Source organism: Sturnus vulgaris, chromosome 16 (genome assembly GCF_052056855.1).
Source record: "Sturnus vulgaris isolate bStuVul1 chromosome 16, bStuVul1.hap1, whole genome shotgun sequence".
In the NCBI taxonomy this organism is placed as follows: Eukaryota; Metazoa; Chordata; class Aves; order Passeriformes; family Sturnidae; genus Sturnus; species Sturnus vulgaris.
This window is the reverse complement of record NC_142258.1, coordinates 3,804,731-3,829,097: the sequence shown is the minus strand read 5'-3', so window position 1 is coordinate 3,829,097 and position 24,367 is coordinate 3,804,731. Positions and strand designations below refer to the sequence as shown.

Here is a 24,367-nt window from a genome sequence, read left to right as displayed (position 1 = left end):
CCTATCTTGGCTTTTAGGGGCATGAAATCCTGATTAACTCCTGGCTTGCTTACATCCAGTTTTCATATGTCAAGTGCCTGTATTTTTGAAAGAAGGCTTTTAGGAACACTCTTGTGTCTCGTGTGCTGCAAGTGCCAGTTGGGTCTGAGGAGGTTCTGCAGGCACAGAGCATTGCTGGGGCAACAGGACGGGGAAGGAAATGCCATTAAAGCAGCTCTGTTTGCTGGACCTTCAGCTGCCAGGGAAACTTTGGAATTAACACTTTTGAAGGGGCTATTGCTGGCCTTTCCCTGCCTGGTTCCACCACCACCTCCCCTCTGAGTGTTGCCGTAGGGAGGAGGTGGGAATTTGGAAATGGTGGTTCCTGACATACCTGAAATCCTGCACGTTAGCACAGTGCACACAGTGTGGAGTGGTTAAGGACTTTTAGACTAGAAGAGGTGATTTAGTCCAGGGACACTGAGGTGTTTTGAGCCAGAGATGATTGTGAAAAGTCAAGCTTTTATCTGTGGGAGTGTCCTGGGGAGGTTGCAGCCCTGGCAGTGCCACCAGTCTCAGCTTTGCTCAGGGTTCAGGCATGTGCACTCCTGGAGCTTTGCAGAGGGAATGCAGCCCATGATTCTTTACATCTTTGAGCCTTCTGAAAATATGATTTTAAAGACTGCTGTATGATCTGTATTCTGCTAAAGCAATTTGAAGTATCTGCTGTTAAGTGAGGAAGCAGCTCTTCCCTCTGCAAAGGTCCATTCCAGATTCATTTGGAGCACTGTGTGTCTGTTATATTTATTGTCTGCTGGACAAAGTTTGGTTCCAGTCTCTTTCCTTGCCCTCTCTTATTTGGAGTTATTACCTTCTCTTTAAGGAGCAGAGATGGATTTCACTTATTTATAGGTTTTGTTTAAACTTTTCCTTATTCATGAGATTTTATTGTAGCTGGTTTGCCTTTGTTGCTGTGATGTCAGATCCAGCCTAATGCAATACTTAAAGCAGCCTCTTGGTTAATGTAAAAGATTCTTAAATACAGTTACAATAAAACCAAAAAATTATCACTGGGGAATCATATTAAACTAGCAGTGCTTTAGTAGCTTACCTACTCTCTTATTTTTAAATGTTTTATTTATTTCCTATCCAGTTTTAGGAGGCTGTCAGGGAATGAAGTTATGAAAAGGTCTGTAGATAAGAACAAGCAGATGAAAGAAAGCAGAAACAAATTGGTTACCAATTACTTTTATTTCCTTCTGATGGAACACGACACTTCAGATGCAGGTGTTTACTCAACGTGTCAGCAAAGCCTGATAGATTTCTTTATTTATGAGTTTCTTGAGCTTGCAGGATGGATCTCTAATTCTAAACAGGGAGCCAAATCAAAGGATTAGTAGTTAATGCATAACTTATATTCAGCTTTAGAATTCTTGGGTGGATCTGGCTGTCATTTAATTAGTCAAGGGACGAGTTCTAGAGGAAAGTGCAGACAAGATTCAAACCTAAGGCTTTCTGCAGTGTATCTCTCCTAGTCCATGGGGGCAGTACTTAGAGAGAATCAGGAATGCTTGTCCATTTGCATGCATAAAATATTTGCAGTGTAGATGTGTAGATTGGGAGCTGATAATGAGTTGTACTTCTTGGGAGAATAACACAGTGTGGACTTAATGAGGGGTCTCAACGAATAGAAAAAGGAAATTGGCTTAAAAGAAGAGGTTTGTTTGCAGAATGGGAGAAATCAAATGCAGCCCCTCAATAGCATGGCTGAGAGCTTCTGTGGATCAATAGAGAAAAATATATTGCTATTAACAGGTAGAATAGGGGTAGCAATAAAAAGATGCATCAAAGATGTCACAAACACTGAGTTAATCAAAGCTTTTTTCCAAATATATCAGTGCTTGACTTTCCCAGCTAAGAGAAGTCACACAATTTGAGTGTGGAACAGATGGTGACCAGAGCTCTATTAGAAGGCAGTGAAACTTAGCACAAAGGCATCTACTCAACAAATTGCTATTTGTGACCTACAGTATTATCTGAGAAGTTTATCTGAATGTTTCTGAAAATATATCTCAGTGTGTAAATTAAAATCACAATAATATTCAAAAAACCTGAATCTCCAATGTATTAGAGTAGTACAGCATAAACAAGAAGAGAATCCTCTAGTTATGTGCTGCTGCACTTTTCTTCTGAATATGGCAAAGAGCTCCCTGACATCTTCATATTGTTCCAGAAAAGATAAACTGAGGTGGTTCCAAACCTTGGTTTTATTAGCTGCAGTTGTTATAAATTTTTAAAGGGTATCATGTTCCTCGCTTGGCAGAGTAACAGTTTGGGAAAGATTTGTTGCAGATTAGATAAGAGCACATTTGTTTTATCACTAACAGTTTGAAGATTAAGTAATTTAAAGAGTCTTCCCATGAACAAACCAATTTGAAAGCTGAGATAATCTTAAATTCTTTTGCTCCACTTCTGCAAGTTTTAGTGACAAATGGCAATAGTCATTTCTTAAGTGACTGTTCTACGGGAAATTATGAATTTTAGGAGCTTAAGAAAATGGGGAACTAAACTCTTCCACTGTATGAAATCCAAACTGCTCTTTAAATTAAATGCAGTCAGAAAGTAAAAGCTGAACAAAATGAGAAAAACAATTAGAAAGAAGGACCTGGCATGATGCGTGGTTGTACAGAACTGAGGATTGAAGAAGCCTTGTTGATCTGTCAAAAGGAATCAAATGAATAAAAGAGAGTCAGAGGAGAGAGCTTCCCTTCTTTTGGAGCATTTTTGTGCCCAGAGATCAACATTACAAGACATGTTATTTTCATCTTGGGAGAATTCAGCTGTGTGGGACCACGGGATTCAGGAACACATCAGAAAAGTTCCAGTGTTGGCCTGACATGGACTGGGGGAGTTTGTCCCTCCCTGTTCTCCAGGAGTGTCCAGATGCTGAAGGGTCTCCTTTGTGCATTTCTGCTGCTCAGGAATTTGTGTTGTGTGTACAGAACTGCCAGAGCAGAAGTTATTTCCCTCTGTAGCTACGAGCACCTCAGTGCTCAGACCTCTGGGATCAGCAGCCCTTGTGGCTCCAGCTTAGACACTTGGAAACGCTGCAGATGCTTTCTTTGAAAGCAGTGGAACGAATTTTTCATGTGTGGCACTAAAGAGAAGATCCTAATGACTGTGTTCATCTGCTGTGTAAGAAAATAATAAATTTTCAGGAAAACTATAATACAAAGTGTCTTCGAACTCGCCCAGACACACCTGAGGCTCAAAGGGAAGAAATATTGGCAGCTTTTGATTTGTCAAGCCTCAGAGGTTCTGAGATGGACACAGACATTCTGCCTTGGGCCCAAATGCAACAGGACCTATCCCACAGGGAAGCAGTGGGACTCCTGGGCAGCCCAGCTCTATCTCTGCTATTCCCAACAAGCTCTTCCTCCTTTCAGCCCTGCAGACAGGACATGTGTTCCCCAGGCTGTTATTTCAGAACACACAGACTGCAGCTCGCAGTGGGGGTAGCAAGAAACCACACGGATCTTTTCATCTCTCTCTGTTTCAACCTGATATTCATGCAAAGAAACTTCCTGCTCCAAGGAGGCTGCTGTACCTGCATCCACAATGGGGCTTCTCTCCCAGCATGGCCAGTCTGATCTTCTGTCTGGAGTCACAGACTTTGTACCTACAAGGGGCTGTCAAGCTTCCAGTTCCTCTTCCTTTAGAAGATATTCACCAAATAAATTAGTTTATGGTAATGCTGGAGGAAGGTTTCCATGTTGAAGGCTCAATTTTCCTCTTAAATATGCAGCCCTGAGTTTCTGAGAAATGCAGGAATTTCAGCTTTGGAGGAGCCCCTGGGGCTTTCTCTGTTCTTTCTGACTTTCATGTGTGTATCTAGGATTAGGTCACACATCTCCAGTGCAGCTTGAAGGGTATGTAATGGATGCTGACTGCTATCTTTTGAATGTTAAAATCAGTGACCATGTAACTCTGCACAGAGGGAAGTTAGAACTGGATCAAATTTTGCAGGCTCCCAAGGGCTTTTCTGAGAGACATCTTTCCAGTGATGTCTGGAGTGCAAAAAAACCCCCGAAACCCTCAACAACTATTAAAAGCACACATTTATATTCAAATACTCTTTCCCCCCCTTGCCTGTACTTGACATTTTAGTGAAGATCAGTCAAACACAGTACAATATCTGAACAATGCAGTATCTATTTCTTTCAGCCTAATGTGGGCTGTGACTGCTCTCATTGCCACACGACACAGTGCCAGCAGGGTGAACTCAGAGTAATGGGTCCTTTCCTATTCTAACCATTGTGATTCTATAATTTCCAAAAAATTTGAATGTTTGACCTGATACCAGCAAATTACTGTCATTCCTAAAAATGGCTGTGTGTGGGGACTTGTGTCTGGCATGTTACAGTCTTTGGAAGACGTTATAATTTCACCACACATATTAAATTTCGACACATGATTATTGCCTACAACAATAAATGTTACATTCATACTGTGTGATTCAAACCAAGCCTTATAAATATGCAGTGGAGTCATGTATAGAGCCAGCCAGAATGCCCCCTCAGAATGCCATCTGACCCCTATAAATAGTGCTGCATTTTTATGGCCTTTTTCTGACAGTCATTCACCAGGTGCTGTACAACCCAAATTCAGATACTCTGAATTTCTCCCTTGCAGTTAATGCTGAGCATTCAGGCCCTTGGGCACAAAACCTGACGTGCAGATGATACATCTGACACCTCTGAAAAGAGAGGAGCTGAGGTTTCAGTTGCCCAGCACGTGTAACTGGAGCTGTCTCCTCCACAGCCTGAGTTCTGTTGGCTCCACAGGACCTTTAGAGCATCCATGCTGCTGGTGAATGGCACAGGGATGTGGAAAAGTTGCATGGAGAGCTCAAAGTCCTTTACTTGGAGGGTGACAGAGCACTGCAAGAGGCTTCCCAGAGAGGTTGTGGAGTGTCATTCTCTGGAGATGGTAAAAACACACCTGCAGCCTGCCCTGCATGAACCAGCTTTAGCAGGGGGCTTGGTCTGGATCCCCAGGGGATCCTCCAACCCCAGCCATTCTGAGGTTCTGTATGAAATCACTCCCTTATTTGCCTCAGAACCTACACCAATATTCCTGATATCCCTACACCAATATTCCTGGAATTCCCTCATTCCTTGCACTACCAAGGCTAGTTTTCCCCACATGTTAGACCTTACCACAGTGCTGTTGTCCATGTGCTGTTCTGGATCTTCCAGAAATCCCTTATCAGTCATCCTTGTCATCCCACCCAGGCTGGTCTCAGTCTTTAGTCAGTACAGGCCATACATGGCAGAGTTGCTCCTGGAGGTTTTCTGTATCAGTGCTTGCCTTTCAAGAATAGGATCTGACTTGTCTGTGGGCAGCTGTGCTCCCTGTGTCAGGTGTAGCATTTGGAAGTGCTTCCAGCTGCTGGAGTGGCTGTGAACAGAGTTCAGCAGGCTTTAGTCTGGGGGAAAAGGTGAGTCTGGGCTTCAAGACTAGAAATCAAATCTGTTGGCACCAGAAGCCCTCTGGGATCTGCCTGTGGCCTTTAGATTGCATCTTTCTGCTGCTCCTGCTCTTTTTCTGTCTTGCCTGCTTTTGTTTCTCTCTGCTTCTTTCAGAAAAACTGATGTGAGTCTTCTTTTTATAACCTCACATCCCGTTTGCTGAGTGACAGTTGTCACTGACTGCAGGTTCTTGTCACATAATTCATTGCTTGATACCTGCTCCCCTAAGCATCTCGTAATGTCAGAAGTTTCTTTGGGGGTGACAAACAGCCTGTGTGCAATTTGAAGGAAGGAGCACAGGTTGCAGGTCAGGATTTTGGGAGGGACATTGGGAAAGCCAACTGTGTAAATATGCCAGGTGTAACTGCAGGAGCTGTGCAGCAGCAGCAGCACATAAACAGAGGTCATGGAACCACCAGCATCTTTGAGGTCACATTAAATGCTTTGTAGCTGGACTGCAGGCCCATGGTGAAGATAAATCTGTAAATTTATTGCTGGTGTGTGAGTATGGTGCTGATCCAGGAGAAAGTTTGAGAGTGGCTGAAGGTTGCCAAGTTTAGAGATTGGCCCGTTAAGGGCAGAATCCTTTATAAAAGGAAAGGTGCAGTCAGGACCTCCCTAAGCAGAAGATGAACCTCAGTGACTAGAAAAACATTCACAGAGGAAGCCCAGATTTAGAAGATTTGTGAATATGTGTCTGGATGCTTTCCTGGCCCAGTGCTGCTTTGTCCTCACCTCACAGTCACATCAAATTTCCAAAGAATAAAAGATTCAAATTTTATTTTGAGAGATGGACATGTGGACGCTGACCTGTGTGACCACAGACAGGACACAGAGATAAGGACACTGCACTGAAAGTTTGGGAATTCAAAAGTTAACATCCAGAGAAATGGAGCACAAGGAAAACACCAGGCAGGGCTTGGAGGATGGTGTGAGAGGAAGGAGAGTGCTCAGAGTGAAAACAGGGACTTAGATGAATTGCAGAGGACTCAGCAACTTAGCTGATCAAACATGTCAAAGTGTGTGCCATCGGTGAATTTCAATTAAATGTTCAGCTTTTCAATTTGTTGTTGAGATTAACGCATGAGATCATATGCAATAAATCACAGCTTATTATGCATGTTTATTAATAGCTTTATATTTAGGCAGTGAGGATCAATAATGTTAACACATGTATATTATTAGAATATAATAAATCAGGTAGCTTGTTTTTATTGGTTTTGCTGGGTAAACAACTATTCCAGGCTGTTTGCAACCTCCCCTCCTCCCCTGCATGGCGTGCTGAAGACTAATATTGATTGGCTTTATTTGGAATGAATACAGAATTGTAATATCCATTGGTGCTCAGACAAGACCCCAGTTCTGTACACCCAAGCAAGTATTTTATTGTAGTGAGAGGGAAGAACTGCTGGGAAAGGGGAGGTTTTGCTCTAACCTGGTGCCTCCTGATGTCACCCCTGTGCAATGACAGCCACACTTGCTGTACTGCAGGTAGCAACAAGATTTTGCAGGATATTTTTGTATGATTTTGGTTATATTTACTAAATGCCCTAGTAATAATATGACCACAAGTCCTTTTTTCCAGTCGTGTTTGTTGAAGAGATTTGAGAGCAGGTCAGCTCAGATAAACTTGGATCTTGCAGCTTCCTACATATTTTTAAACATACTCGATTTCCTTAAAATAGAAATACATATAACTCAGTTCCACAAGCTACTTACACTGCCTTTTCTGTATTTTCTAAAACTTTCCAGTGAGTTTAGTTAGGCTACAAGAGAACTGTATTTATAATAAAGTAAAATCCTTCTAAAAGCTGTACTCAGATGATAATTGCTTTGAACAAACTATGACAGTCTTTAGTTACCATGATAATGACTGCAACCTTAGTGCCTCTGGGACTTTGACATGATGCTCTTCAATTTTATGCTGCATAGAAGAAAGAGTTACATGCCAGCACACTCTGCAATTTCTGCAGTCTGGTCTTTGTTTAATTAAACATCTAATATCTTTTCTTTAGCCCTAATGATAAAGTGGGGATTTTTATGATTATTACTATAACTTCAATTAAAGCATTAAATCTGTTTGCTTTCACGAAATAAAACAGTTGAGAGGAATTTCTTTTAATTATGCTGCACTTGTCCTCTGATATTGACTCTGTGACATGCTATGGCACTTTCTTTGACATGCTTCATCCCTTGCTGAGGTGAAATGCAGTCTAGATACTGAAGCAAACGATCCTATTAAATGCTACATTGTAAATAAAATCCTTTACAAACCTCTCGGGAGGGCCTTTCTAAGCAAAAAATTAACATGTTCCATGATTCAGTCCTATAAAATGAAAAGTAGGCCCTGCTCTGAGAATTAATTTGCAGTTCAGACCCCTAAATCTTTATCTTCCATTGACTCGATTCTGGAATTCTTACTCAGCAAAGCAAAAATTGTCAGGCTTCTTTTTTTTTATGCTGCTTTTACTACCAAAAAAAAACCCCACCTCCACAGAGAGACCAACTTGGACAAACGAATCAGTTTGTAAGCCCCTATATCAAACACCACCTGTGGAGAGATTCTGTGATGAATGTTTTTCACTTTGCTGTGCTTTGCTTGTTGACTTTTGTTTGCTTTCCCCAAGAACCTCCGTATTTCACGGCTGAACCCCAGAGTGTGATTTTGGCTGAGGTGGAGAAGGACGTGGACATCCTGTGCCAGGCCATGGGTGAGTGCAAAAAAACTGTTCCAGCCTGGGTTGATGGCATATGTATGTCCAGTCTTGAAGAAATTAACTTGTATAAACCATCTTTGTAAGCTTTTCATGTTTAAAAGTCTCTGTGTTTTTGCTGATTATCACAGGTCCCATATACAAGCAACAGGGTTGGCCTTTCCCCTTGGGGAATTGGGTGGTTCTTGTAATTTAGTTTAATTTGGAATAATGTTGGCACGTTGATGTTTGTCTGTGAGGAGCACGTCCTGCTCCTGTTGCTGTGGGATCCTGCCTGTGCTTCAGAGTTGTCACTAGAGAAGAGATTTAAATATCCAGAAGATGGGCTGAGGGGAGAGCATGGTTATGGAACCCATCATTTGCAATGCAAACAGTCCTTATTTTCAACAGTCCCTTTCTTCTAAAACTTAGGGAATTTTTATAGTGAATAGAAATGTCAGCAACTCTGACATCTGAATGCACTTATGAAATCTGCAGGAGGATTATTACAGGCAGTTTTTAATTGGTAGGTGGTTTATTAATACAAAAGGCTTTGAATGTCTAGAATTCCACCTGACTAAAATCATGTTTCAAGCTGAGTTCCACAGAAATGCAGTCCCACCTGTAAGGTAGGAGACATTGTCATCACGTGTTTAGAGCAGGTTTCTCAAAGTCACCAAATTTCTACGTGACTCTGGTGAGGGACTGAACATTTGTTGTCTCACTTTCCCTGGTGCTGAGTTTAAGAAGCAGCACACATAAAATGCCATGAGGTCCTTAGGGAAAAAGATCACTTCTCTGATTAAAAAAGCACCCAGACCTAACAAACAGCTTATTTGTGTGGTGCCTTCCTCCAAATCAGAGCCAATAAAGACATTTTTTACTGCGTGATTGTGTTATTGCCAGTATGATTTAAGCATTTTTTCCCTGTGTTTTATTGTAGGAAAGAGTCAGCACTGCTTTTCTGAAAGGAATCTTTGCAAACTGTGTGATAAGCAAGTGTGTGTGTTGAGGGTGTTCTGGTTGATTTGCAATTTCAGAAGCCTATGATGAGATCTCTTACAAAAAGCTCTTATGGAAATGAAGCTATCAGATGATAAGAGACAATGTCTTCTTGTTCATTAATAGCTTTTTGAGCAAAACACAGCAGGACCTGCTGTCAGTGGAGCTCCCCAGGAACCCATCTGCTGTCTCAAATTTTTTTCATTAATTAAAAATAAAAAAATAAATAAGACAACCCAACTCAAAACCTGGAGGAATCAGGGAAACCTGAGGTTAACTTCAACTCTTCCTTCCACCCTCAGTCCTGCTTTGAGCAGTTTAGTTCCTAAGGGGTTTAATGGGGCACTCATAACCATTCTCAGTGGAGATATGGGAACCCTTATTAGACAAAATTAATTATTTCTGTTCAACTCTTGTAGTGCACATCTGATTTGCTGCTGAATGTGGTGCAGGAGCATGGAAACCTGTTTCCTGGTGGATTATTTTGTTGAGTATCTATAACACATATAAGGGGGCAGGTACTAGAATTAAACATAGAGGCATTTTGATCCATTATTACACAAATTTGGCAACTGCCAGCACTTAAGCAGAGAGTAAATGAAGATTTCTGCCTCCCTGCTCTGAGGTGGGAGAACAAAGCATGGGGAAACTGCAGAGCTGCCTTCTACCTTTGCTACAAATGGAAGAGAGATTGTACTTCCCCCAGCCCCATCAGGTCCTGTGCACAAAGTCCATTTGCCAAGACTTCGTGCACTATGGATGTGTGAGAGACAGATTAATTTCACAGTATAAGCAGAGATTAACTGTAAATAAAATTGCAACTTGCAGCGACCTGCTGCCTGTAATGGAGTTTCAGGGTATCAGGCCACAAGAACCAGGCTCTGCTGTTTATCTTCCAGCAGTGGCTGATGCTGCCTGAATGTTCAATGGCTTTCCTTGAAATGCTCTTTCTTATTTGCCTGTGGAAAGTTTAGGGCTGCAGGCAGTGGTGATGGTGTCTGGGGAGCACAGTTAATTGGACTTCAGTTCTACCTGTTTAGAGAAGTAGATGGAAGAGAAGCTTTGGGGATTCCCCAGTAGCTCAGTGGGATCTAGAGGAGGCAGTAAAAAATAAATAACAAAGATGACACAGTGAATATTCTGAGTCTTTCATCGAGGTTCTTAAGTTAAATTTGGCAGAGAGTCAAGCAGCTGTTTCACAGATGGAGGAGCTGAGCCTCAGGTTCCATGAGTTATTTGCCCAAGGTTACAGAAGAAGTGGCAAAGCCAGAACCAGTGTCTCTTGTTTCCTGCCTTCCATTCTCCCCCCTGAAACTAGATTAATTTGTCTGTGAAAAATGAATAGTGCGGCATGCAACTGAGAAATAAGGTTATTTCATTTATTTATTATTTTCTTTATTATGGCCAGTCTTTTAGGCTGCTCTCACCTCACAAGCAGCAGGACTGAGAAGCCAATACTGCTCAGAAAGGCAGAGTGCAAAAGGTCTTTAAAGTGTTTTCTTCTCTTCATAATTTTTTCACCAGAAGTTTAGAGAAGAAAAGAAGCAGAATTCCTTTGGGGAGTGTGTGGAGAGGAAAGGTTGTGGGGTGGGTAGAAGAAGAGAAGAAAAGCTGGGTTTAACTATTTTTACTGCCAAACAGGTAGCAAAATTAGAAGAGAATGTGTGTACAACTTGGAAGACAAATCTCTCTGGGAAGATCACTAAAGCCCAAATGAATGCTGCTGACAGGCATCAGAGTGCTCAGATAAGATCCTATTATTCAGACTCATAACTTTGAGTGGAGGAAGATACCCGTAACTGAAAAGTAGAGAAATAGAGATGGTAATATTCAGTTTGTCAGCTGAGTTGGTGATAGGAAGGTGTATCTCACAGTGATTATAGGATTAGAAGGTTTGCCAATACTGTTAGTAGAATGGGATTTATGGAATGACACCAGTGTTAAAGGTTTGAGTGTTCTGAATGCAGGATTTCATTATTTCCTTGGTGCCTATCAAGTCTAATGTGTGGGAAAATGGAGTTGCTATTATTTAAACTTGAAATCATTTCCAGGCTTCTCAGCATCAGGAGAACTATTCCATTTTGCATCATCTGTTTCTTCATTACTCAGTGATAATTTGTATTTGCCCAGGAGGATTTTCAAGAGATGAATAACACTCTCACTGAGAATTGTGAACATTGAAATTTACGCTAATTCTGTATATGGGCTGTTGTATGAAATTTAAATTATGCCTATTGCAAGCTCCTACATCACGTCTGTTCTCTATCAGACAATGCACTTCTACATAGTGGGTTTCTTCCTGAGATTATTATCTGCATTATGAGTACATTTTATTTTATCAGCAGAACAAAAGCATCAGAGGTGATTGAAGTAAATGATACGTGTTTATAAAAGTAACAACAACAATTGGATGTTGTTTTCCAGTCATTTCCATACATTGTTTGTACATTCTTTCCAGAGTTAATACAGCTTTTGTCTGTATAAAGAGAATAAGTACACTGAGACAAGATGTGAATGGAAGCATAACACAGTAGTATTTAACTCTGGGAGTTTTAAAATGATAATGATGATTATATAGATCTTCCCATGGCACTTTAGCTCTCAGAACATCAAGTGACTGCCAGCATTGCAGTGAAATTCATTGTCTGCAGATGCTCAATTCATCAGTGACATCCCATCCTCCATGCTTCAGTGACACCACTTCTCGATTTGGGCAAATTTCACTCACCCGTGAATTTAAGTTTGTGGTCTCTTACCTTATCACAAGAGATTGTGTAGGTCTGAGGTTTTAAGTGAAAAGTGTTCAAAACCACCCCGAGTGCTGCGCCCAGTTCTGGAAGGGCACTGAGGGGCTGGAGCGTGTCCAGGGATAGGAACAGAAGGGTCTGGAGTGTAAATCCTGTGAGGAGGGACTGAGGAAGCTGCGGGGGCTCAGCTGGAGAAAAGGAGGATGAGGAGGGACCTTCTTGTTCTCCACAACTCCCTGACTGTGAGATGGGGGTCCAGGCTGTGCTCCCAGGGAGAAACGAGCAGGATGAGAGGTGATGGTGTTAAGCTGTGCCAGGGGAGGGTCAGGCTGGACATCGGGAAGCATTTCTTCTCAGAAAGGGTTGTCAGGTATTGGAAGGGAATGCCCAGGAAGGTGATGATCTTGGAGGTCTTTTCCAATCTTCATTACTCAGTGGTTGTCTAATCATGTAATAAAATACCTGCCTCACTTCTGATCTCTGCACAGAGTCCCCAGCATTTGGTCCAGTAGGGATTTCTGGGATGTAAAGATAAAATATTGTCTGATATGAGCAGTGGGATGAGAACTGTCTAAGACTGTTCTAGGCCCCTGACATCTCTTGAGAAAAAGAGAATCCTACATTATTTGTGTAAATAAATTTACAACCACTTCATCCCAGCTGACGGGGACATGACAGCAACAAAAATATGTGTGAAATAACTGTGTCAGGGTTTGTGGAACATGCACATGAAAGAAAACAGGAATAAATGGGACTGTAAGTTTTATCTAGGCTAGGAATTTTATTTCTCTTTATGCCTGTTATTTTCAAATAGCAGGTGAAGCTTGAGACTGAATAAAAATAATAATAATTTAAAGCTATCCTATTGTTGGCAATATGTTGTTTGTACATCGGCTCAAACTAAGCTGCTAAATTGGGACTCAAGTACAGCCATGTGAGCACTTCATTTTTCATGTGTAATTTGCCATTTCCTTTGTGTTTCAGCTATCTTAGCTACAGAAGCACAGAGGAATCTTATTTGGGATGGAGCAGTCTTACAGACTGGCTGTATTACCACACTGCTGCTGTTTAAGGAGCGTGATTCTGGCTTTCAACATGAAATTGCTCCAAATCTTATTTTGTAGTAGCATGAAATATGATTGGGCGAAGAAAGTAATTTGATAACATGTTTTCTCAACATTCCCCTTTAGTATTTGCTGGTTTTATTCCCTCATGTCCTACAGTGTGTTATTACCATTGATAATGTGAGATGCAGCCTCCATTTATCTAAAGCAGCTTGGAAAAAAAATACAAATTATTGGCGTAGAACGACGGGAAAACAGGGATATGACCTAAAACATGCTCTGCAAAGACTAGCAGTGACTTTTTTTTTGTTTGAGCAGGTGTTCCCATCCCCACCCTGGTGTGGTACAAGGACTCAGTTCCCCTCAGCAGGCTGGAGAACCCTCGGTACAAGGTGCTGCTGAGCGGGGGGCTGCGCATCCACGCGCCGCGGCCGCAGGACGCCGGCATCTTCCAGTGCTTCGCCAGCAACCAGGCTGGGGAGATCCACACCTACACCTACCTGGATGTCACCAGTGAGTCAGGAGAGGTGGCACGGGGCGCAGGAGGTGCCATTCGTGGAGGTGGCCCCGCTCCCATCACGTTGCTCCTGCTTTAGCTCAACCCACACAACTCTGATTTCTTGTCAAGGGTTGCTGCCCCGGCTGTAAGGAGCCCCAAAATGCCCCTGTGCCCTCAGCACAATCTGCTGAATGGTGTGGAAGAGCTCTCCATGACATCAGGAGAGCTTGGCTTGAGGTGAACTCCCCTATTTCATACAGCAAAAAGAGGTCTTAGTGAAAAGAAAAAAAAATTGTGAAATGCTTTTATCTTTCCTTTATATTTCTGCTCTAATGTAATTCTATTCTGAACTTGAGTTACTGCTTCATGATTGTGCATGCTATCATTTTATTTGCCTTTGTCTGCAACTGCATTTGGTCAGGGAAAAGAAAGAAAGTTCAAGTGAAATGTCTTTTTTGGCCGAGAAGTCAGATTAAATGGTTTTGTTAATGAAGTGCATGCTTCTCTATGGAAGAATTACAAATCCTAGTAGTCTCTTTTAACAGTGATTATTAACAGTCATTTCTGCAATATTAAACTTCCCTTCAGGAAGCTGATTTTTAGCCCAAGAGCACTTTTCACATACTGACCAGAATTCTGCTGGCCTCAGAAAATAAATCAGTCCCAGTTCAATATAGATCTAGGAAACTGCAGGAAAAAAACTGCAATAAAATGCAACTGGGGGAAAATAAGAGAGAAAGAAACTTAGAAAATGTCTTGGATAAGGCTCAGGTTCTAAATTCTTTTGGCTGACATTTAAGTTTCAAAGTTAATGCCTTTTTCAAGTTGCTTTTCATCTTAAAGAACTCTATTATGAAGATGAAGGAAAATAGTTTTGTTTATCTAGATTTCTTAAGTTCCCCCCAAACACTCATTTTGAGCTTTATCTTCCTTTTTCTTTAACCTGTCTTACTTGTACAGGTACAAGCACTGATAGATTTTTATTTTCTGTGTAGGTAATAAACAGGATTAGGCAATTCCTGGGAGATGAATAAGAAAAGGTTACAGTCACTGCTGAAAGGTTTTCATGTCTTATTGTCATGTCCTTCTCCATGATCAGCTCTATAAAAGTGGATGTAAAGTAGTCCACGGTAATAGTTTAAGGATCTTTCTGAGAGGTGAGCCATTGAGTTTGTTTGAATTTTTTATTCTAGACATCAAGCCAGCCTTTATCCAGCCCCCGGAGGACACCACAGTCACCGAGGGGATGACTGCAGTGCTGACCTGTGAAGTTTCAGGGGCTCCACGACCTGCCATCTCCTGGAAGAAAGGTAGCCAGTTATTAATGTGTAGAAGAGCTGTAATCCACGTTTTCCTGCCCATTCCTGTTCTTGAGATCGTGTAGATCCATTCAGTGCCTCTTTCCCCCTTCCCCTGGCCCCAGGAGCAGCAGGTTCGCTGTGGGGACATCATGACCCGCTGGCCTGGGCAGGATGAGACATTTTGGAAGAGCTGGAATTGCAGTCCCTGATCCCTGAGCCTACCTGACACTAACCATGCTGCTTCCCCCCGTGTGTTTCAGGAGAGCAGATCTTAGCCAGTGGCTCGGTGCAGATTCCTCGCTTCGTTCTCCTCGAGTCTGGAGGGCTCCAGATAACGCCCGTGTTCCTGCAGGATGCTGGCAATTACACTTGCTGTGCAGCCAACTCTGAAGGAGCTCTGAATGCTTTTGTGATGCTGACAGTGTGGAGTAAGGATAATGCTTTGTTTAAAGTCTAACTTTAATCAAGTATTAATCAGTTTTTGTTGTACGCTCAGGAAATTTTCATAAGTAATTATGCTTTTCTCATTAATAGAGTTACTTGTATGATTTAATAGGAATAATGTGTCTATTTTAGGAAGCCTATCACAAATACCCCTTTTGTTTGGAGAATTATGCATATAAATCTCTATTTTGTGAAAGGAAGTGTATTTAAATAGAGCTTCAATCACAATTAGAGTTTTACTCAGGTTTTGCTTTGGCGTCTCGCATTGCAGCTCCAAGCTTTTAACTTGTAGATTTGGCTGTTTGCAGGTGGTTTCTGCCTCCAGGAGCCTGCAGGCAGCACAGACCAGTCCATGCTGGTACTGAGGCTGTGGCCACAGTCACAACAGATAGGATTTTCCTCACACTTTTGTATTCTTTGTGGCTCTGGGTGCTGTTGGAAGCCAAATCAAAGTGCAGCAGATTTCAGCTAATCCCTCACACTACAGACTGGTGTGGGACAGAGCATCCCATGAAATGGTTTTGTCATTCACTATTTTCCCTTGATCTCTGTATTTTTTTTATTTCTTCTGTTGGGGAAGTGAGTCTGATCCAAGAGGTTCACCTGTGTTACTTCTAAGTGAGTTCAACTGAAGTGTAACACGGTTGTTACTGCTCAAGGTACAAAATAATGATCCCTGAGCAGGGACTAAGAACAACTGAAAATAATGAAAATGATGACAATTAATACAGAAATGTTGTGGCCTTCTCTCCTCTCCAACACTCGAAGTACTGATTTTGCTGCTGATGTGTGGTGCATATATGGCATTTATTAATCCCCAAACTCTGCAAGCTAAATCAGTCACATTTTTCCTTTTGAACTCAGGAATACCTGAAAACATTTCTGGCAGTAACTGTAATGTATTTGTGTATTTCTGTCATTTGGCCATTGTGTTTATGTCTTATTAACAACATAGACTTGTAGAAATATCAGGGTGGTGTAAACTGAATGATATCCAGGTGTATGGATCAAGCAAAGGAGAGCCATCCTATTAATTCTCAATGCTATGGTTCTCACAGGTACTAAAGGTAGTTCCTGTTCATTGTACTGCATGAGGGGAGGAAAAGTGAATATAACCTAATGTTTGTGTAGCAACAGCACCATTAGAAAGCCAGAAGTCTTACATAGGTACATCAGGAGTAATGCTAAAAATCTCATGCTATTTAGAGTCAGCTTTTGATTTTGCTGATGGTCCCTTCTTGTGCATGTGTATCACAGTAGATGCTGATTATCTCTGCAGGGGTTTGGGACTTATTAACATTATCCACATATCTCCCATGCTCATCCTGGTTGTCTCCCTGCCTCAGCTGATGCTCTCTGCTGCTGTTCCCGTGTGTGACACATAATGGGGATCTTTCACACCGGATCTGGTTGCTGTAGTTACAGCAATTATTGTGTTCTGAGCCTCCAGGAGGGGCTCGAGTAAGGATGTTCTGAAACATTTGAGTAAACAACATATCTTTCTTATATGGGAGATTTTTCTTCCAGGAGCTCCTCCACTGTCCTGGAGTTGATGAAGTTGTAGGGTGCTATTTAAGTTTACCTCTTTCTCAGTATTTTTCAAGTGCATTTTTCTTTGCACAGATTTTCCTTGTTCTTGTTTGGTTTTTTTTTTCCGCTCCAGACAGTGTTCCTCATTTCCTGACTCAGTGTTTGCTTCTACACACTCGTTAAGACTTTAGGGAGTTGCCACAGACACTTGCACAAGCCAAAGGAGAGCTCAGAGAGCTTTACCATTCCTCTCATCTGGGCTCAACCTGTGCCCTGTGCTGCTGTGCCTGTCCGCCCCCCACAGCTGTCAGCTGTGTCACAGTGTCTGTAGAGGGAGGGGAGCCTTGAAGAGCAGTGTCCTGCTTGCTCTGAATGAGCAGGTGGCTGCCCTCAGTGAATAGCCACGTGTCTTGGTTTGAATGAGAGGTGTCTGCCAAGAAAGGCAGGAGCCTCTTTTTTAAAATGGAGAATGTAAACCCCCTCCCTCCAAATTATAAACATTTCGAAATTAAGGGGCTCTCAGGCAAAGATATGGAAATAGGAATAACAGCTCATTACTAGGAAAATTAAGATAGAAATACAGTATTACAAAGAACAAACCCCAAAACACTGACAGAGTCAGAATACAACCTGACACCCCATCAGTCACTCAGGGTGTTGGTGCAGTCCCATTAAATGGTGGCTGCATCCTCCTGCAGTGACAGATGTGGTTCAGTTGAAGCAGTGCTCCTGGAGAAGGTGCAGTTTTCCTCCAAAGCTCCAGTGATGATGTGGAAAGGTCTGGTTTTTCCTCTGGGATCCAGTGGAAAAAGGCTGCTTGATGTTCCAAATCTCAGTTTTTATCTGGGTAGGCAATGCTTGGCTCCTCCCCCTGGGTGGAGCATCTCCCAGTGGGATGATGGAATTTTTTATCAGTCATGCAGTGGGAGTCCATGGCCATTAACAGGAGATGTCTCCTGGAAGAAGGATGGGTTATGGAAAAGATAAAGATGACTGCCCCACCTGGTTTTATCTGATGGCCCATTAGCAGAGAGTATCTCCCACAGAGATCAGGATCACTGCCCCACCTGTTTTCAACAGATGGTGATAGAATACAAACTTTTGGTCACAGTCTGTATTGCAACCTGAGACACCACGGCAAAAGGCTCTAATTTCACCTGAGCTGTGCCCTGTGCTCCTTGCAGATCGCACCTCCATTGTCCACCCTCCTGAGGACAGCACGGTGATCAAAGGGACCACAGCCACCCTGCGCTGCGAGGCCACCCACGACCCCAGAATTTCAATCAGGTTCGTGGTGTCACTTCTCGTTTGTGTAGTTTATCCCAGCTTAATTTTATAAGCTGCATGAATAACATTAGGTGAAAAGTTTCGGGACCCCAGATTTTCACACCAAACCCCTGATTACTGCATTATAAGGTTGTACACTGTATCATTAATCACATAAATCCCATCTTCCATTTCAGCCTTATGTATTATTTACAATGAGCTATGTTCCACTTCATGACTTCAATATAGCCTTCCATGATTTTACTGTCAAGGTTAATACACTATCAATAAAACCAACTTGTCAGAGGCTGATACTTAATGAGAGTAAAAGCCAAAGAGAAGGAATAGGATTTCAGAAGTGTTTACTCTGGGGTGCATAAAAGCCACACCAGAGATGCCCATGTTTTTGGAAACAACTCAATAACTTGGGCTTATAGTCTGTTCTAGCTATGTAAAGAAAACCAGAACTTGTCTGGGCTATTAAAATTTGAATTAGAGTATTTAGAGGAAGTTCAAAACTTGAAAATAAATTTGCCATGAAAATTAATGTAGTCTGAAAGCAACATAAATGAAATAAAATGCAAGGAAGAGCTTGGAGAGTGCTTGAAGGGTGACCTACAGAAAGAACTCTGGAAAGAGAAATATGGGTATAAAAATTTCACTTAGAGGTGGGAAATTGTGAGTCTGAGGGCTCTCCACACCTCTGTGGCATTTGGGAGGTGTGTTTTTGATATATGAGCTTTAGCAAACCTTCAACAAGTTTCTGATCCTGGCAGCCCAATGTTACAGAGCCTTGGCAGAGCTGGGCCAACACCCACCATTAACTGCAGAGTTAATGTTCTGGTGGGGGTGAACTTAAGAACTTGGACATTTTTGAGTACTCCATCTTTTCCTTGTAAAACACATAATATCTTGGATGGAATTACATTTTTCATTCTGATCGCTTGATCTAAAACTTAAATTTGTAAAAGGCACTGCTCTTGAGTGTAGCTGCAGGGGCCTGTCATTTTTAACACGTGATGACAGGAGCTGATCCCTTCCAGCAGAGTTAAAATAAATCAGTTCTGGTGTTCCTACGAGTAATCAATAACTGAAACATTGTAATGCTCAGGTACCTTTGGAAGAAGGACAGTGCTGTAATAAATCCATCCAGCAGTTCCAGGATCACTGTAGAGAAGGATGGGACCCTGGTGATCAGCCAGACGTGGTCGGGTGACATCGGGGATTACACCTGTGAGGTCATTTCTTCCGGAGGAAACGACTCCAGGACAGCTCGCCTGGAAGTGATGTGAGTCCTCCACCTTCAATATTCACTACCCTGCCTTTCAGACACACCCTCAGGGATTTCTCTAGCATTTGATTCTAGGTGCTGTGGGGATGCAACGGCTCTGATTTTTTTTTTTTTTTGGTGTGGGGTTTTTTTAAGGAGAATTAGGGCTGGTTCATTGCTAATGAAATTGCTTTGAAATGCTTGGATCTCATGGCTGAGCCTGCTTTGAGCAGGAGTTTGGACCAGAGACCTCCTAAAGTCCCTTTAAACCTGGATCCTTCTATCACCCCATGCTGTAGGGATTTCCCATAAAGCACAGGTGCTGTGCTGTGATGCCAAGGTTTGAAAACAAGAAAATGTTTTCTTCCTTTTAGTATTTTTTCTCTGTTAAACATTTATCAGAATAGCTTGTCCCTGGATGGGCATTGCTTACTCTTGCATTCTCTTTATACATCATTTTTCAGGGAAAGAAGTATTTTTATGTATGATTTTCTTTATTCCTATGGATCTTTAAAAATAAAAACAAGAAAATGTTTAAAGTGCCATTCAGTTCTGGAAAAGGATTATAAAAATGTCATTACATAGTTCCATATTTTCTATTTCTGTCATTCCACTGGGGTGAAGTGCACTTCCATTTTATTTTTATCACTAAAAGCAACAGCTGTGGGTTTGGTACATGTATGGAGCAGATCAAATGAGAAAAAGAAGGTAATGTTTTATGTAGAGTTATTTATTTATTTATTTACTCGAGTAGCGCCGCATGCTTTAATTTAACTAAAATTTCATCTGTTTCTGCTGGTCATGCCTGATGTCTCTGAGAAGATGGCAGTTGTGTGGCTGGCAGTGTAATGAGTTCACCTCTGAGATTTGCTGTGCACAGGGCTGTTTGATACAGCATCATTCTGACAGTGCCAAGGCTCCATCAGATGCCCATTTTCCGAGAGCGGTCATACATTCTTTTTCTAATTAAGCACTCCTCAGCTCTCCTCCCGGAGTGCATTTTACTGCTGGTTGGAATCCAAGAGCAGAAGACAATTCAGAATATATTGCTGCTACATAACCACGCTCACTGTTCTCTGAGGCGGTTTTTGAATGGAGGGCAGAAAAATCACAGAGTAAAGACTGAAAAGAATGTTAAAGCTTGGACTTTGAATCAAAGCTATAAATATGTGCTAAACACTTCAGCAGCAGGATGGTTTCCTAATGCTGAATAGCAAAAACTGCCCTGTGCAGCCCAGTACAGCACAGGGAATTGGATTTACTTGCAGTTCCCCATTGACCACTGCAGAGCTTCTTTTGTGGTCCATAAAATCTGGGCTGGAAGTTGGTTGGGAGAGGCTCATCCTGTGTGCACTGCTGAGGCACCCCAGCTGTTCCAGCTGTGTTGGCTGGCTCTCCATGCACTGGAACTGCCTCTTAATCCTGCATCTCTACTTCCTTTGATGTTCTGTTGCTGATCGCCCATCTCCTGTTTTTCCTGGAGGAATTAAAGGAATCTATCAGACCCCCTCTTTCAGAGGAGTCAAGTAACTGATAAGTCACTCAATAATACCTTGAATTGTGACATTTCATTTCAAAGCAGGGCTGCAGGTAGTGCAATACTGCCAGAGAACATTGCATTTCCTTGCCACTTTCATCATTATCGTTTGGCTCAGCAGCAGAGATCTGTGAGGAAGAGAGATACACGATACAACAGGAGTGAAATGAAGAAGAAAATATGTGGAAAGGAAACGTCTGAAGTAAGGCTTAAATTAAATTCCAGCTTGTACAGGAATGACAGATCTATAACATTCCCTGTTCTCCTGGATAATTCCCTCGTGCAGAGCATTAACAAACAGGGCATGCACATTCCCATCCATGAGCACTTACACTTCAGTGCCTTGAGTAGCACTAATGTCAGACAAATGTTCAAAGGAGGCCTCTCAACCAGTTACACACTGGAGCAGTCACCAATGGATAATACTGTGTCCCACACAGCCTTGCCTGACAACTCCAAATCTCTCCCCACCTTTTCCCCCCAACAGGAACCAGCATGTTCCTCCTCCACCTCTGTGCCCATCAAGTGGAATTTCCAAAGGCACAAATAAGTTTGTTACTGATTTCTGTTCAAAACAATTCAATTGAAAACCATCGACCTTCAGGTTATTTAATCTCTGAGTGGTCCAGTTTTGAAATCTCTGTAAAGAGGGAAAGAAAACTCTCTCTTCCTTTGCCTCCCCTTGCTGGAAGTCAGGCTTGGGGAGAAAGGTGGTTATTCCTTGCTGGAGAACCTGCACTGATACATTGGTGCTGCAGGCAGGATGGATCATCTTCCCCAGCATGAAAGAAGAAATAAAATATTTTCAAAGGAAAGCCAGAAAACTAATGAAGAACTTGCTAAAGTGCAGCCAAAGGTTACCTTGCTCATCAATTTTGCACTGATGGTACTTGGGCACAGAAACTAATTGCTAGTCAAGATACTCTATTCATTCATTTGTCTTCCCTCTAAATGTGTTTATTCTCCATGTACATCACTTGATTTGATTTGCATGAGGTAAAACATTTACGAGTGATGTTTCTATTCTGCAAGAGATAGATTTTAATTTTACACTGACTTTGTTTTTCTCCTAGTAGAGTTTCTCAACTGCATATCAGAAACATTTGGTGATGAGCCCCCTGCTTCTCTTGCATCTCTGCAAGTCACAGGGTTTGATCCTGAAAGTAATTGCATGTTATGAAACATCCCAGTTTCATTTAGCTTACTTTTATAGTCCTGTAAACACCACCCTGAAATACATACAGAGGAAAAAAAGGCTTGTTCCTAAAGCTGCATAAGCTGAGTTATCACCATGTATCACTCACCTGATGGGAAACTGTGCTGATTCCAGCTCAAAGTATCCTGAGGATTCTGAGGATGTATAAAATATGCAGAATTACCACTATCTGTGCCTGATGACACTGCTCAGTATCAGCCTGTCTGCAGCCCATGCTAGAGGATCTCTTTGTTGTATGAATGTGACTGCAAAGTATGGTAATGCTGCATTGTTGGAAAATCAAAGCCCTGTACAAGCCTCTGTTATGTCACAACATACAGTAAAATCTTTTAGGCTCTTTTTCTATGCAAAAATATGGGAAGGACAATGTAATACAAAAATAGGCAATTTATTCCTGGCAGCAAGTTCATCTTCTTTCAGTTCACTTTCATCAGAGAAAGAGCTATTATTGTTCTGTCTTCTTCAAAAGCAGGAGAGGGGAGCTAACCACTTATCATAAACCCCAGTGGGTTGCCAGGAATGCACAGTATTGCCTTTGTCAGCCATCTATCCATGAATTTGGATATGCCTTTTACTGGAGTATTTATAACTGCTGCGTCTTCCAATTTCTTCCCAATATATCCCATAAAAAAATTACTGCTAAAATTAAAATCACTATGACCAATGCAGGGTAAGAGATAAAAATGTCGTCCCATTACAAATGTAACTTGATACAGATCCCACATCCCTTGGTTCCAATAGCCCATCTCTCTCCAGGGAGAGAAAGCAGAAGAAATGTCAAACTTGAAAATATATTATTCCCTCCTCACTGAAAGGAAGGCTTCTATTTATTTTTCCAAGCTCTCTATTGAGATGTCATCCAAGAATCAAGGTTCACTGCTGAGTCTGAGTGCACTTGATACTCAAAGGAGAAATATCACCCAGAAATGCATTTGAAAATAAATGCCATTGTGTCTGTTTGTCATTGAAGGTATAGCAGGAACATAGGTGTTTTCAGCAAAAAGAAGGCATAACATTCAAACCCCTTTCCCAAGTCATCTCCAGAGCTGAGCAGATTGAAATGGAAAATAAATCTGTGCACTCTGGAACTCGGCAACCCTTTAATTCCAAAAATTCCCCTCGTTACAGACCTGTGAGAGACAAAGAGCCTCAAAACTCAGGGCTGCCTCACACGAATTCTTCTTGCCTTGATAAATTGGAGAGGATTCTTCTGCAAGAGAAACTGCGAAGTCCTGAGCAACAGTTGCCAGAGTTGTGAATTCAAACGATGCTAAACTTTGAGGAGCGGAGCCATCAGGGCTCTGCCTCCCCTCCCTGCCCCAGCCCGCTGCTCTTATCGGCCGTGGCAGACAAAGCCCCTGCTCCTGAGGAGGGAATCCTTCAGGAAACACGAGCAGGCCTTCTCAGGAAGTGACAGGAAAACTTATTTAATCTCCTGTGCCTTTTTAGTAATCCCTTCTTCAGTCACAGTCTTTCTAATTACCTGCTGCTGCACAATTTTTCTCAGAAGTCTCTCCAAACTGTGTCTGGTTTATTTTTCTCAGCAAATACTCTGCTTTTAGCTAATTTTATAAAACGCTCTATGTGTTTGCTGAGTGAATTTTTCAGCTGCCCTCTGGCAGTGATGAGCTGACTCAAAACATTAGGGTTTCTGTTTTGAGCATGTATCATGTGCAACTGGCTAATATTTCTCTCCCAGATTGTCACAATGACTTCATGTTCTTTTCTTGCAAATGCACTATTTTAACTGCTTTGTCAGAGTTCCCTCAGGTCACCTTGGTGGCAATGCCATTAACCCTGGGCTTATCTATCAATTACAGATTTTAAAGTGTCCATGCACATATTTTGCTATCACATAAAATAAGTTATGGAAAACTTCCCCCCATGCAACTCTTCAGTATTAGAAAAATGAGGTTTTAAGATACTCTATAGTGAAAAAACTTCCGTATATTTCCTGTTGGGTCTTCAATGACCAAAAGAAAGATAATGAGGGAATTAACACTTTGTGTGTCTGGTCAAGGTCTGTTCAGTGCTCTGGATGTTATTGTTCTAAACCTCATCCACTTTCTTGGTGCTGACCAGTTCTAGGCTGAAGAAGGTCCTCCTGACCCTGAGAAAGGGTTGAAATTAGAATTCTCTGCAATGATTTCTTGGGTGTTAGAAGCAAGGAAAAAATAATCCTCTTCAAGGAAAAATAGAAGCAACAATCTCTTTGGGGAGTGTGAATATTCATGATGGTGGTACAGGTCTCATTTATCATCCCTTCCACAGGGTATGTGGTAGCAAAT

General features: G+C 41.9%; 1 protein-coding gene across 1 annotated transcript in view; it reads left to right on the top strand.

Moving 5' to 3' along the window:
* Positions 1–24,367, top strand: part of SDK1 (sidekick cell adhesion molecule 1) — a 389,602-nt gene that overhangs the window by 233,192 nt on the left and 132,043 nt on the right. Inside the window, exons 8-13 of the mRNA XM_014870500.2 lie at positions 8,138–8,221; positions 13,335–13,529; positions 14,709–14,825; positions 15,077–15,244; positions 17,975–18,077; positions 19,168–19,344. Coding sequence (XP_014725986.2) covers positions 8,138–8,221; positions 13,335–13,529; positions 14,709–14,825; positions 15,077–15,244; positions 17,975–18,077; positions 19,168–19,344 — 844 coding nt within the window. The remainder of the gene's footprint in view (positions 1–8,137; positions 8,222–13,334; positions 13,530–14,708; positions 14,826–15,076; positions 15,245–17,974; positions 18,078–19,167; positions 19,345–24,367) is intronic.